This window comes from Mauremys mutica, chromosome 5, assembly GCF_020497125.1.
Source record: "Mauremys mutica isolate MM-2020 ecotype Southern chromosome 5, ASM2049712v1, whole genome shotgun sequence".
Lineage (NCBI taxonomy): Eukaryota > Metazoa > Chordata > Testudines > Geoemydidae > Mauremys > Mauremys mutica.
The window spans coordinates 94,779,743-94,795,110 of NC_059076.1; the positions used below are offsets into that span (position 1 = coordinate 94,779,743).

The 15,368-nt window shown below is 41.9% G+C and overlaps 1 protein-coding gene across 1 annotated transcript in view; it reads left to right on the forward strand.

Moving 5' to 3' along the window:
- FRYL (FRY like transcription coactivator) overlaps positions 1-15,368 on the forward strand; it is a 351,277-nt gene that overhangs the window by 321,638 nt on the left and 14,271 nt on the right. The window contains exons 61-62 of the mRNA XM_045018794.1: positions 2,952-3,101; positions 3,841-3,939. Coding sequence (XP_044874729.1) covers positions 2,952-3,101; positions 3,841-3,939 — 249 coding nt within the window. The remainder of the gene's footprint in view (positions 1-2,951; positions 3,102-3,840; positions 3,940-15,368) is intronic.

Below are 15,368 nucleotides of genomic sequence, written 5' to 3' on the forward strand. Positions count from 1 at the left end.
GGTTAAGTGAAGCTAAGATAAAGGAAGGTGTCTTTGTTGGTCCTCAGATTCGTGAACTTCTTCAAGATGATGCATTTGACCATGCACTGCGTGGCAAGGAAAAGACGGCATGGAAAACCTTCCAGTTAGTGGCAATAAATTTTCTCAGAAACAGCAAGGCAGACAACTACAGGTTGTTGGTGGAAAACCTCCTCAAGGCATACAAAAGCCTTGGTTGCAACATGTCACTAAAGATACATTTTTTGCACTCTCATCTAGATTTTTTTCCACCGAACTGCGGAGCAGTGAGCGACGAGCACGGCGAGCGATTTCACCAGGACATTGCAACAATGGAGAAACGCTATCAGGGCAAATGGAGCCCATCAATGCTTGCAGACTATTGCTGGACAGTGACAAGAGATGCTCCATTTAATGAATACAAGAGACAAGCCAAGAAGCGCCGAGTAGACACTGAATAGGACTAAACTATGTACATAATAGTTTTTTGCCTTTTGTTTCATAATAAATTTTAGTTATATAACCCTTTTGCTGATTTTTAAAGTGTTACATAAACAGGACAGGTGAAATATTATGTAAAGCAACCATAAACACATGAAAATACCTAGGTTTACAATTTATGATTAAAACTCTACTATCTACACAATATACATAGACATAAAATGTAAAAACTTAAATATCTTAGAAACAGTAGCCAGTCAGTTGTTTTAATTGTCATATTTGAATTCAGCACATCAAAATACATAATAAATAGCACATTTTATCTCGGAAGCAGACGACTTCTCAAAAATTGTAGACCAGTGTAATCAGTACCCCATATACAATGATTCTCTGCTGAATTTGTCATTTTATCATATGCTATGGAATTTCACGCTTTGGCTACAGATACCTGCCATTTTAGTCCTCCCTGCTCCACCATGGCCTGGCTTCAGCTTCCTCTCTCTCTGCTGCTTTCACCACAAGGGGAAGTGCATTACATAAGCAGTACTCTCTCTTTCCCTGATGTTCATAAAAGGGGGAGCCAGAAAGCAGAGCAACAACTCTCCCTGGCTCACGAGGACTAACCTTGACTAGCTGTGAAGGTGTGTGCCCTGGGGGGTAGTAAACCAGGGCCAAGTCATTGGGCTGCAGGTAATGGGGAGATTTCCATCTCACCCAAGCTCTGACGTGTGCAGGACTGGATTAAGGTAATTGGGGTCCATAGGCATACCACAAGAAGGCAAGGGGCCTCTTGTGACCGCACCGCACTCCTTCACCATAGCCCCAAATGCCCATTTGGAGTAGCAATGACAAAGAAAAGCTGAGTGCTCTTTTCACAGTGTCCCTGAGCATCTAGCTACGTTGAGAGTAACTGTTCTCTGTTACCCAGAGGCTTCATAAAATTTAGAGAATTCAGCAGCATATTATGAAAAATCAACAAATTGAGCTAATTAGTATTTCTGTGGAATTGAGAGTTTCCTGCTACTGAACTAATGAGTACCTGCTATAGAATCTGTCCATTGTGGTTCAGACGGGCCGGGATCATAATGCAAGTAGCAGAATGAAGGTTGAACAGACAATCTTAATCTTGGCATTTCCTAACTACTGAGTGCTTGACTTTGCAATCTTACTAACAGTATTTGAATGTAGATCTTTTGTATGTAATTTTTCAGGTATTATAAAAAGAATTTATAGGAACATACTAGGTCAGAACCATAGTCTTATAAACACATTTAATTTTTAAAAAATGAATAAACATAATTTAAAAAGTTTTCTAAAGTATTATTTTCTGTGTTGTATCAAATAGATGATGGTGTTTGCTGGCATAAACTTTTAATTGGCACTTGTTGACGATGACCTGCATAAATCACTTATCATTTATTTGTAGTACCCTACCAAATTCACAGCTGTGAAAAACACGTCATGGACTGTGAAATCTAATCTTCCCTAGCTAAGTGCCAGATTTCATGGGATCTCCTACCCTGCACAGGGCTCCAGCTGCTAGTCCACTGGAAATGGAGAGGAACGAGAGTTCCTCTTCCCCTGCAGGGGCTGCTCCTAGGGTGGGTCATACCCACCTCCAGGATCTCCCCCAGCAGCAGGAAGCTCCGTGGCTCCAGCTGTCACTCCCCCTCCCACTGCCGTGGTGGGAGGCTGCAGCTCCAGCTGTCGCCTCCTGTCCCCCCACTCCAAGCATGGAGGAGACTCCTGTGAAAACCAGACATATGGTAAGCCCCTCCCCTACCACCCTCACTTCTGTGCTGTCACTGGCGGTGGCACTGGCTTTAGAGCGGTCTCCCAGCCAGCAGCCTTCCTCTCTGGCTGCCTAACTCTGAAGGCAGCGGCTCTGCCAGCAGCAGGACAGCAGTAAGGGTGTCAATCCCATGACCCCCCTACAATAGCCTTGCAGCCCTTCCACCCTGACTGCCTTTTGGGTCGGGACCCCCACAGTTACACCACTGTGAAATTTCAGATGTAAATATCTGAAAACATGAAATTGACTAATTAAAAAAAACCCTGGCTGTGAAATTGACCAAAATGGACCATGAATTTGGTAGGGTCCTATTTATTTGTATTATTGTAGCACCTACCAGCAACCAGTCATGGACAAGGATCCTATTGTAGTAGGCATTGTACAAAAAGAATCCCTGCCCCAAAAGAGCTTACAATCTAAGTTGTGGCTTTACTACTCCTAAATAATGCATTCATCCCTGACTCAAGGCAATATATAGTACCATAATTTTGGGAACTATTCCCCTTCTTATAATGTTTTACTGCTTTTATCATGCAAACAGTCGTGTGTGTGTGTGTGTGTAATTTAATAATGGCCAAAAAAAGTGTGTTGTCACAAACAAAAATAATTTACAAAGAAATTCTTTGTCATAATAGAAAAAAGATTTCCTTTATCTGGAAAAAGAAAGGAAAAAAGGAAGTAATGCAAAGTAAATATTTCTTTCTATTTTTTATTCTTTTAGACCATTCAGAGAAAGTTTGGCACTATAACAAATGATTCAATCAGTTTTCTTGGTGAAGGTCTACAGCGTATTGGAACAAAATTTAAAAGTTCGCTGGAGGTGATGATGATGTGTTCGGAATGCCCAACAGTCTTTATTGATGCTGAAACGGTAAAATCTCATGTGCAGTCAGCAATACAGTGCTAGATTAAAATATCTATTATTTAATAATCTTTCTGCAGCGGCACAGAATGTTTTATGGTTCAACCTTTGCAAAATAATATTGAGGGAATTTTTTCAAAGGTACAGGTAGGCAGCCAAAAGATGATAGTGCCTTTGACAATCTCTCCCATTGTCACTAACTGCAGCAGCATAGATAGTACTTCTATTTAAAAATAAAAAAGATTAATTTGAATGAAACAGAAGAGTATTAAAACAATAGTTTATAGCTGTAAATTCAGTTGTGAAATATAGCCCTTTCTAATTATACAAAAATTGTTAAATATAATTATTTCTTGCAAGTAACTTCTATATGGTAAGGACAAACAATGGATTGACTTAGATCTTAGACATCAATTAATTTCACTCACTGTTCTTTACAAGGTTTCATTTGTCAAACTAAATGGTGAATTGCAGGGGAGGGGCATTCAATATCCTTTTATTTATAAATGGTCAGAGTTCCTTTGAGGTCTGTCATCCAAGTCCTAACTAGGCACAACCCTGCTTACCTTACAAGATTTTACTGGATCTCAGCTTGGGGTGGTGTGGCTGCAAATGTTTGTTTAAACTTAAAAACAGAGGTTTTACACGTGATGTGCACAACATCTAGTTTTATGTGATATCCCAAATGTGGTCTAACAATTTAAGTGTTTAATTTGTTTGTAGAAAAAAAAATATTTTTCTATTCTAGCTGATGTCCTGTGGCTTACTAGAAATGTTGAAGTTCAGCGTTCTAGAGCTCCAAGAACATCTAGATACCTATAATGCCAAAAGAGAGGCAGCAGAGCAGGTGAGTCTGCATTATTCCATAGGCTCATGCTTTTTTTAGAATTTAAGAGAATACTAAAATTTCAAGAGATTATCAAGGAGATTTTAAAAAGCTACGTCTGTCTTGTATCTCAAACAAAATAGTAGACTCAAAGTTAAAAAAGAAATTGCTGTGGCATACTGATGGAATAGCTTGCTTCCTTTTGTTACTAGCATTCTCTGTTCTGTTGTTATAGTTTGAAAGAGTTGTTTGTGCTATGGGTAGTTGATGCTTGTTGCACCTACCTACACATATTACTTTTTTACTATATTTATGGGTAATTGTTAGATGTTCAAAAGGTAAAAGAGAATTTTAGCATTAATGCTGAACTCATCATAGGCTTGTTACTCCTTTATATAAGTACTATGGGGTAGAGAGGGTTTGTAGTGCTGAGATTTAAAATAAAGTTGACATTTAGACAATATGATGAAATAGTTTAGACCCTGAAGGTATATTTAATGCCTAGCCTCTGTGCAAAGGGCAGTAGGTTTAAAAATTGAACTTTCAGCAAAGCATGTACGCTTGTTTTTGTGAACCAGTGTCATGACACTGACTTTAGAAGGATACTAACTCGGGAAATTCAAACAGCTTTCCCTTTCACCAACTAAAAGAAAATATGGAACCAGATTCACCTCTGCAAATGCAGGAAGAGATGCAAGTTGTACACACCTGTGTAGGAGTAATTGTTTATAAAAGGGATCAGCCTCTGGGAAGGGTAGTGCTGGTACTGTTGTCACTGACCATTGGGGTGCCATTTGGAGAGGACATTTTGAAAATGTTGCTGGTGATCTATAGAAGTCTTATCAGAAGCTGCTCAGGAAATATACTGAATCAGTTACAAGCAGGCTTACCCTACGGGCTTGCATCCATTGATATATCCAAAGATGTGAGCCTGGGACATTGGCTCTGAATTTGGTCTTTCTAGCTCTTCTGTTTTGAAAACGTAAATGGTCTCTTTTGGTATTTCCCTAATAGATTCAAGTAGGCATGGGGTTGTGTGATAAACATCAATCTTACACCACTCAAAGTATGTAATGACCATAAACACATCACACTTGCAATCACCTATCAAATGGTTCAGACATGCTGCCACTTTTTTGTTAGAAGGAATCTCAAGAGGCATCCGGTTTCCTGAGTAAAGTATCTCCATACTTAATTAGACTCCATCAGTTTGAACTTCATGGAGAAACATGTTTGAAAACTCTAGTTTTTATTAATTAGTCTTTTAATCGTGTTTCCTGAATTTTATTTAAAAGGTTTTTTTAACATTTTTAATAAAGACTTTTCTTGTCCTGTCTCTGTTATTAAGGGGCTTTTTTAGCTGGGGAAAAAATTGATTATACAAAGGAAACAGTGAAACTGACTATACTCAAGAGAACTTGATCTAACTTTAATTGGAGTCAATGGAGAGTCTGCCACTGACTTCAGTGGGAGTTGGATCAGATCCAAAGTTCTGTCAAATGTAAACAAACAAAGTAAACAAACTGTAAAAAAGAGGCATTTTTTCACCCTAGTCTCCTCCAGTTACAGTAATATTAGAAGTCACACCATAATAGATCCTAAATTTTCACACAGAGGTGATTTTTCTAGTTGGCATTGTCCTTTTAAATACACACTTAGGGAGAGAAATTTCAATTAGGTTTATTAGAAAGGCTACTGTATTCTCAGCCAAGACACTTTTCTAGTTTGAGATGAGACTAAATCAAAACATTAAGATGAAACCATATGTTTCATCTTAGTCTTTTCAAAGTCACCAGTGCAGCCAAAATCAAGAGAATTGATTTTTTTTATGTTTAGTAGATGTCTTAAATTAAAAAGGACTACTTGTTTATTAGTATTAGTTTGTTACCCTTACTAGTATCACATTACCTCCATTTTTTAAAAACCTGACAAATCTTAAACAATAATTGGATTATGAGAAGCATAAGTGTCTTGCACTAGCTATATTTCTGATTAAGTTTAAATCTCATCTAATCATAGGGATGGCCCCTATCAGAGTGCCACACGATCTGTAATGTATATAGTCTTACATCCCTGTGAAACAGGGAAATATTATTTTCCCCATTTTACAGATGGGGAACTGAGGCACAGAAAGGCTAAGTGACTTGCCCAAGATCACCCATGAAGTCTGAGGCAGAGTAGGGACTTGTATGTGTTTATACTCTGAAAAGTGAGATTCTCTCCATGTGGATTGTTTTTCAGTGAGTTAATTGCCCAATTTACACGTGTGATTTTTTTCTAATTGTTGAATAAGAAAGTATCAATCTTAGTCACCTTTCTAACCATAAATGCACTTCAAATTTTCAACTATATTTTTGTATTTTATGTTTTTGTTATAGATTATTCTATGCATAAAGATAATGCAGAATCTCTTTGAGTGGTCTACATTGTGTTTTATATAAAGGAATCTGGTGTATGGAAGTTAATGATGGCCTCTGTCAATATATCACAGAGGAGCACATGTTTTCTGTAGTGATGCTGTCAAAAGACTGCCCAAGGTCTATTTCTGTGTTCAGCCTGTCTTCTACTGCAGTATTTGTGAGTGATTAGGGCAGGGCAAAGGTTTCATTGGGTCAGAGAAATTGTTCTCAAACAACTGAGAGCCTAAGGCAGATTTGGCTGTTGTTTTTTTAATTTGCATCAAGAAAAAAAAAGATGGTAAAACTTTTATCAGTTTTAGTTAGCATAAAGTAATTTAATTTAGAAATAATTTTCTCCCAACAATTTTCTTGTTCTACAATTTGGAAACATATTCTTTTCATTTCTTCAATGAGTTCATTCTTTGTTCATAATCGTTTGCGTATTATACAGTGAATGGAGATTTGGGAGTCTTCAGAAGTGTTGAGCTAAAGCACAGTGAAGTTAAATAAAGAAGGCACAAGAAAATATTGATTCAAAGATGTAGCCAATTGTTTTACTGCAGTTGCTGTTCATTCTTTAAAATGTTCAAGAGACCAATTAACCTAACTTAGCCAAATTTATTGTTTAAAAACAAAGAAGTACAAGACAAAAAGGAGACAGACATACAAATACTCACAGTGTGTTCACCATACACTGATTGCATGCTTCAGAGATGAGTATTTCAGCTAGCAATATTTATTGGATGATTTTACAAGTTACAAAACTCTTTACACATCACTAAAATCCAGTTCACCAGTTCATACCAGTTCCTTAGCTTGTTGTTCTGTACTTTCCTTATTTTTTGTTTGGCCACTAGCATTCCAGGTACCGGTCCATAAAGGTACCTCCCTGTACTTTCCCATATATCATCTGAATATTCCATTCCAAGTACTGATGAGCCATGAAAGTTTCCCCTAACTGTACTTGGTACAAAGTATCCTTGCATCTTTGCTTTGGCAAGTTTCCTGTTTTCTAATACCAAAGCTGACTTCAGGTTTTCAAAGTGTTGTGGGATATATTATGTGGGTGAACAGAATTGTCGGAAGAGCATACTACATTCAGTTAACGTAACTTCCCTACACTTTTTTATTAATACCACGCACATAATACCTTTGAACGTGGTGCATACTATGCCTAACATATATGTATTGGCTTACAAAAGCTAATGAGACATACAGGAAGTGATTGAAGTAAATTGGTTGGCTATATTCTAATGGGTAATAATTGTATAAAAGCAATCTGTGTGGTATATTAAACTACTGACCTCTAGAATCAACCCTAAGAATTATGAGCCTAACTGTAAATCTGTTTTACAAACTTTATCCTGAAAAAGTGCATTGTATATGACATTTGTATGTTGTGTATTGTATTAACCTCCTTAGACTTTGAATTGCACATATAAAAAATAGGAGTGTGAGCTGTAGCTGCATGGAACTCACACCCAGACAGCTGAGGTAGTAAGCCAGCTTTCGTCTTCTAGGAGTGTCCCTGTGGGTGCTCCACGTTAGATGTTTTGGCGCTCTGCATTTGTAATCAGAGATTTGTAGTAGCAGTGCCCCGGTTGGCCATGCACGCATGGCAGCCATCTCACACTGCTCCGAGCGGTTACCTAGTGTGCACAGCCATCCGTCCTCCAGTTCCTTCTCTACCACCTTTGGCTTGAGTCAGAGCGACAGCAGTGCCTCTCTTAATCTTACATACCTCAGCAGTTTTCTGTTTTCCCAGACTTATTAGACTTTCATGTAATTATTTATCCTCTAGTTTATATTTTACTTAAAATCTTTCAAAAAAATTTTTTTTGTTAGCCGTTCCCCACCTGCACCTCCTAGGCAGGTCGCCGGCTTCGACAACAAGAACAGAGACTCAAATATGGACTTATTCTCCTTTCTCAAAATAAGTACCCTCTCAGGCATGCCTGGCTCTCCCTGCTTTAAACGCTGCCTGACTTGCAGACTTTCGATCCCCGTAGCGGACAGCCACGCACAGCATGTCTGCTGCTTCGGTGAGACCCGTATTACTGAGAAGTGTCCACTGCAAAAAATTGTGTGCTACAACAAGGAAGGCTAGGGACCTCCAGTTGAAACTTCTCATGATGGAGAAATCCCTCAGGCCAGCCTCCGACCCTGAGTCGAGAATGCCTCCTGACCACTGGTCACCAGCAGCAGCATCTGATGGGATTTACCTCAAAAACGTTTGCTAAAGAGCCTGTTCCCAAAAAGGCTACTAAAAAGTGGTCTCACTCTTCCCCACAGCGAGATTTGCCCAAAAGAAAGCAATCTCCCAGTGGAAAATCTGCCCTGGTACCAACAGCACTGAAAGCGTCGGATCACAAGGCACCAGGAACATCCAGTACCAAGACTTCTCAAAGATCTAAGGACCCAGTGTGGGCAAGCTCTCATGGAGGTATGCGTCCTAAAACCAAATCTCCCAGGTTGGCACAAACGGAGCCAAAGAAAACCTTGGCACTAAGTAGTGCAATGGTGCCACCTGCTGTACCTATGCAATACAGTAAGCCATCAGTACTGATAGTTCTTACTCTGCTCCCATGCTACAGCATGCTGACATCCCTGTCACCGAGTCTCCTGGTACCGCAGCAATTTATGCGACAGGCGAACCTCATGATTACTTCGACGTTTGGCACGCTCCTATTCGGTACCAATGGTACCCCAGCAAGACTGGGACCAAGCCTGGTGGCTACTCCCATTGGCTCGGCTACTCCCAACTAAAGTGATGAGGAAGAAGAGGATGAGGCAGGGACATGTACCCCTCACCACTCCTCCCTTAAGCCAGGACCTTCTCAGCATTACACATCTGCTGACATGTGACTCTGGCAGGCTTAACTATGAGTGCCACCTCCCATGACTTTTCTACCCAACTGGGTATACTGGGATCCGTGGGCATTATATAGGGCTCAGAACCTCAGACCCCCCCCATTCCATCAAGGTCTAGAGCAACATGATCCCCTTCACCACCTGCCCCAGCTCCCTCAGAAACGCAGGAGGAGATAGAGGAACCTGAGCACGCACCCAAGGGAGATACCCTGACGCCCACCCACATTTCATCTTCACCGCATGAAACAATAATACCATCCCCCACACACATCGGGATGATTTCAGATCCTTCTAGGATCTTTTCAAGAAGGTAGCTGAATCCCTCGACATTTCCTTAGCAGAGCTACCAGAAACTCAGCACAAGCTTACAGACATCCTCCAGGCATCTCCATCAGCCAAAATTGCACTGCCTATCAATGCTGCCATAATGGACCCTGCAATAATAATCAGGCAGACACCTGCCACACCCCTGCCTTCTTGTAAGACATCTGACAAGAAGTGTTATGTGCCAGCTCAAGGGGCCAAGTTTCTGTTCACTCACCCTGCACCGAACTCGTTGGTGGTCGAGGCTGTTACTCAAAGGGGAAAAGAGTACCAGTCTAGAACCAACCCTTACGATAAGGACTGGAAAAGGCTAGACTAGTGGGTCTCATACTTTTGTACTGGTGACCACTTTCACATACCAAGCCTCTGATTGTGGAAACCCCCACCCCTTATAAATTAAAAACACTTTTTTATATATTTAATACCATTATAAATGCTGGCGGCAAAGCAGGGTTTGGAGTGGAGGCTAACAACTCACAACCCCCCACGTAATAACCTCACGACCCTCTGAGAGGTCCCGACCCCCAGTTTGAGAACCCCTGGGCTAGACCTGTTCAGGTAGAAAGCCTATTCCTCAGCCACGCTCTAATTTCACATAGCTAATTATTCAGCGTTTCTAGCTAAATACATACACAACCTGTTCAATAAAAGTTGACATTTTAGAGAACATTTGCCTGATGACAAAAAAGAACAATACAAGGCTAATGTCTCCTAAGGGTGTCTCATTGCCAAAATGGCCGTATAGGCCTCTCTCGATTCCACAGACACGGCAGCACGCTCCACCACTACCTCTGCGGTCATGCGTCAGGCATCCTGACTTCACTTTTCCAGGTTCCGTAGGGAGGTCCAGGCCACAGTTGAGGATTTACCCTTTGAGGGTCAGAAACTTTGAGGAAAACACAGATGTGTCTTTACATACTCTGAAGGACTCCAGGGCCACCTTAAAATCTCTGGAGTACTTGTGGCACCTTAAAGACTAACAAATTTATTTTAGCATGAGCTTTCGTGAGCTAAAGCTCACTTCTTCGGATGCATAGAATGGAACACACAGACAGGAGATATTTATACATACAGAGAACATGAAAAGGTGGAAGTATGCATACCAACAGGCAGAGTCTAATCAATTGAGATGAGCTATCGTTAGCAGGAGGAAAAAAAAACTTTTTGAAGTGATAATTAAGATGGCCCATAGAAGGTGTGAGGAGAACTTAACATAGGGAAATAGATTCAATTGGTGTAATGACCCAACCATTCCCAGTCTTTGTTTAGACCACAGTTAATAGTATCTAGTTTGCATATTAATTCAAGTTCAGCAGTCTCTCTTTGGAGTCTGTTTTTGAAGTTTTTTTGTTGCAAAATTGCCACCTTCAAGTCTGTCACTGAGTGGTTAGAAAGGTTGAAGTGTTGTGATGTGATTAGGTCCTGTGATGGTGTCACTTGAATGGATATGTGGGCAGAGCTGGCATCGGGCTTTATTGCAAGGATAGGTTCCTGGGTTAGTGTTTATGCTGTATGGTGTGCGGTTGCTGGTGAGTATTTGCTTCAGGTTGGGAGGCTGTCTGTAAGCGAGGACTGGCCTGTCTCCCAAGATCTGTGAGAGTGAGGGATCACACCATCACAGGACCTAATCACATCAGACACACCATCAGGGGCTCGTACACCTGCACATCTACCAACGTGATATATGCCATCATGTGCCAGCAATGCCCCTCTGCCATGTACATTGGCCAAACCGGACAGTCTCTACGCAAAAGAATAAATGGACACAAATCTGACATCAGGAATCATAACATTCAAAAACCAGTGGGAGAACACTTCAACCTCTCTAACCACTCAGTGACAGACTTGAAGGTGGCAATTTTGCAACAAAAAAACTTCAAAAACAGACTCCAAAGAGAGACTGCTGAACTTGAATTAATATGCAAACTAGATACTATTAACTGTGGTCTAAACAAAGACTGGGAATGGTTGGGTCATTACACCAATTGAATCTATTTCCCTATGTTAAGTTCTCCTCACACCTTCTATGGGCCATCTTAATTATCACTTCAAAAAGTTTTTTTTCCTCCTGCTAACGATAGCTCATCTCAATTGATTAGACTCTGCCTGTTGGTATGCATACTTCCACCTTTTCATGTTCTCTGTATGTATAAATATCTCCTGTCTGTGTGTTCCATTCTATGCATCCGAAGAAGTGAGCTTTAGCTCACGAAAGCTCATGCTAAAATAAATTTGTTAGTCTTTAAGGTGCCACAAGTACTCCTGTTTTTTTTGCGGATACAGACTAACACGGCTGCTACTCTGAAACTTAAAATCTCTGCGTATCTATGTACCTGTGAACAAAAAGAAATGGCAGATTTTACAACCAGTGATTCCGAACTGCCCCATACATCCAGCCACAAAGACAGTGTGACCAATGCTGTAAACAGAGACAGATGAGATGCAGGCAGAACCAAGATCAGCCTTCCATGTCTCAACCATCTACTTCCAGACAATCATTTTGAAGATTTGGTTGAGGGCATGAGACCTCCACATTCTTTGATCCTGGAACTAGACCCAATCTCTAGCCCATTTTGGAGACCGTCTGTCACCATACAACCCAGTCTGGAACACAGTCACTACAGACAGATGGGTTCTGTAAATTATCCAGAAGGGTTACTCCATCTCCTTCATCTCTTTTCCACCTACACAACCCCCCTTACCTGTCCCTCTTCAGGGACCCCTCTCACAAGCCCCTGTTACAACAGGAAATAAACCACTTCCTAGAATTAGGGGCCTTAGAAGGAGTACCACATCAATACAGGGGGAGAGCATTTTATTCCCATTATTTTCTCACTCAGAAAAAGACCGATGGATGGAGACCCATCCTGGATTTAGGACAACTCAACAAATTCTTGAGAAAGCAACATTTCAAAATGGTGATTCTTTGCACGATAATTCTGGCATTAGAGAAAGGAGACTGGCCCTCGGCCCTCGACCTACAAGACGCTTACTTTCATGTTACCATTCACCCGGCGCACAGACGATTCCTGCGATTCACCCTGGGACACCAACGTTTCCAATACAGAGTGCTCCCCTTTGGCCTGTCAGCCACCCCAAGGGTCTTTTCCAAGGTCCTCACGGTCATTGCAGCTCATCTCAGAAAACTGTGGGGTGATGATTTGTCCATACCTAGACGACTGTCTTTTAAGGGCACCGACACAATGTGCAGCACTAAACGCCACACAAACCACGGTAATCCTCTTTAAAGATCTCAGACTACAGATAAAAGTGCAGAAGTCCACCATGGTTCCTGTCCCAACAACTGGAATTTATAGGAACCTCCCTCAATTGCCTCACCACAACAGCGGGGTTACCCCCAACAGTGCTTCCTCACCTTAACCAGTTTGATTACAATGATGACAGACAGTCCACAAACGTCGGCCAGAATGTGCTTACAACTTTTGGGGCACATGACTGAAACGACACTTGTCGTAAAGCCTTCCAGGCTACACATGAGATGCTTACAGGCCTGGTTTTGCACCGTCTACATACCACACAAACATTCTCTTAACAGACGTCTCACTATGCCCCGCAGGGTAAAGAACTTGCTCACATGGTGGACACAGGCACAGAACGTCTGCTCAGGTGTCTCCTTCCAACAGAAAGCTCCTACTAAGACGATCACTATGGACGTGTCCCTCGTAGGATGGGGAGCTATTTACGCAACAACACCATCCAGGGTCGCTGGTCTCCAGTAGAATCCAACCTACATATAAACATACTGGAACTAAAGCCTGTCAGAAATGCATGTGAGCACTTCCTTCTCTTGATCCAAAACATGACTGTCAAGATCCGTACGGACAATATCGCATGCATGTTCTATATAAACCTCCAAGGGGGAGTATGATCATACCCACTGTGCACAGAGGCAATAGCCTCTGGAACTGGTGCATCACCAACAACATAGACATTTCGGCATCTTACCTGCCAGGATGTCAGAACACGACAGCAGACCAACTGAGCAGAGACTTTTCACAAACCCACGAGTGGGAGCTGGATCATGCAACTCTCACAGCCATATTCAACCTCTGGGAGTTCCCCATTATAGAGTTATTCACAACTCAGAACGCAAAGCTGGACTGGGACGCTACTCCTTGGGCGACGCTCTCCTAATAAATTGTGAAACACCACTATTGTATGCATTCCCTCCAATCCCACTCCTGAGTCAGGTCATTCACAAGATCAAGCCGAACAAATCCAGGATAATTCTCATCGCACCCACATGGCCCGGACAACCCTGGTTCCCATATCTGGGACAGATGGCAGTGAAGCCACCTCAAACCCTTCCAAGAATACCTCACCTTCTGACACAGGACTCAAGATGCGTCAGTCACCCCAACCTACCCCTTCTCCATCTCAAGGCCTGGTTACTCCATGGCTAACGGGGATTTACAAAGACTATTCTGAGGAAGTGAAAGATGTCCTACTGAACAGTTGAAGACTAACCACATGAAAAATATACATACAGCAGTGGACCCGATTCTGCATTTGGTGCCAGGACAGCCATATTTCTCCATGGTCGGCCCCACTACCCAGGATACTGGACTATATATAGGACCTTAAGAAATCGGGGTTATCTAACAGCTCCCTCAGAGTACCCCTAGCCGCCATCACTTCATTCCACAATAAGGTGGACGGAGTCACTGTCTTTGCTCACCCAACTACTAAATGCTTCCTAAAGGGCATAGAAAACACTTACCCACCCTAAAAGACCCTGCCCCTACATGGGATCTTTCTTAACCTTATTCTCCGCAGTCTCATGGGGAAACCGTTTGAACTCCTAGCAACTTGTTCTCTGTTACACTTACCATGAAGGTGACCTTCCTCATTGCCATCATGTCAGCAAGATGGGTCAGGGAATTAGGTGCCCTAATGGCATAGCCACCTTATGCCACATTTTTCAAAGATAAAGTGATCTTATGGCCGCATCCCAAAATTTATACCCAAGGCGGCCTCCCCATTTCACCTAAATCAACCCATATACTTACCTGCATTTTTTCCAAAACCGCATGCTGACCTCAGGGAGGCATCACTTCACACACTAGATGTTTGCAGAGCGCTAGCTTTCTACCTAGAAAGGACAAAAACATTCAGGAAGTCATCTAGACTATTTCTCTCTATAACAGAATGTTCCAAGGGTCAAACTATTTGAAAACCAAGATTGTCTAAATGGGTATCAAGGTGTATCCATTTGTGTTACCAAAACAACAATCTACCCGCTCCACCAGGAGTTTGCAGTCACTTGACCAGAGCATTATCAATATCAGTGGCCTTTCTCAATAATGTACCCATCACGGACATTTGCAAAGCAGCTACCTGGGCATTTGCCCATACTTTTACTAAACATTACACGTTAGAACAGCAATCAGCTGCAAATGCTCAGTTTGGACTCTCAGTGCTATCTATGGTCACTGAACCAATTCCGAAGCCCCTCCCCTCCACTGGGGGGCACTGTTCAACAGTCACCTAAAGTGGAGCACCCACAGGGACACTCCTCGAAGAAGAAGAAGACGAAGAAGAGAAGGTTACTCCCCTTGTGCAGTAACTAAGGTTCTTTGAGATGGTTGTCTCTGTGGGTGCTCCACTACCCCCCTTCCTCCTCTGTACATCAGAGTTTCACGTTGATTCTCTAGGGTGGAGAAGGACCTGGGGGACGGTTGCCTGTGCACAGTAGGTAAGTGCTCGGAGCGAGATGGCACTGCTACTACAAATATCTGATTACAAGCATAGTGCACTGAAACACCTAATGTGGAGCACCCACAGGGACAGTCATCTCGAAGAACCTCAGCTGCTGCACAAGATGAGTAACCTTCT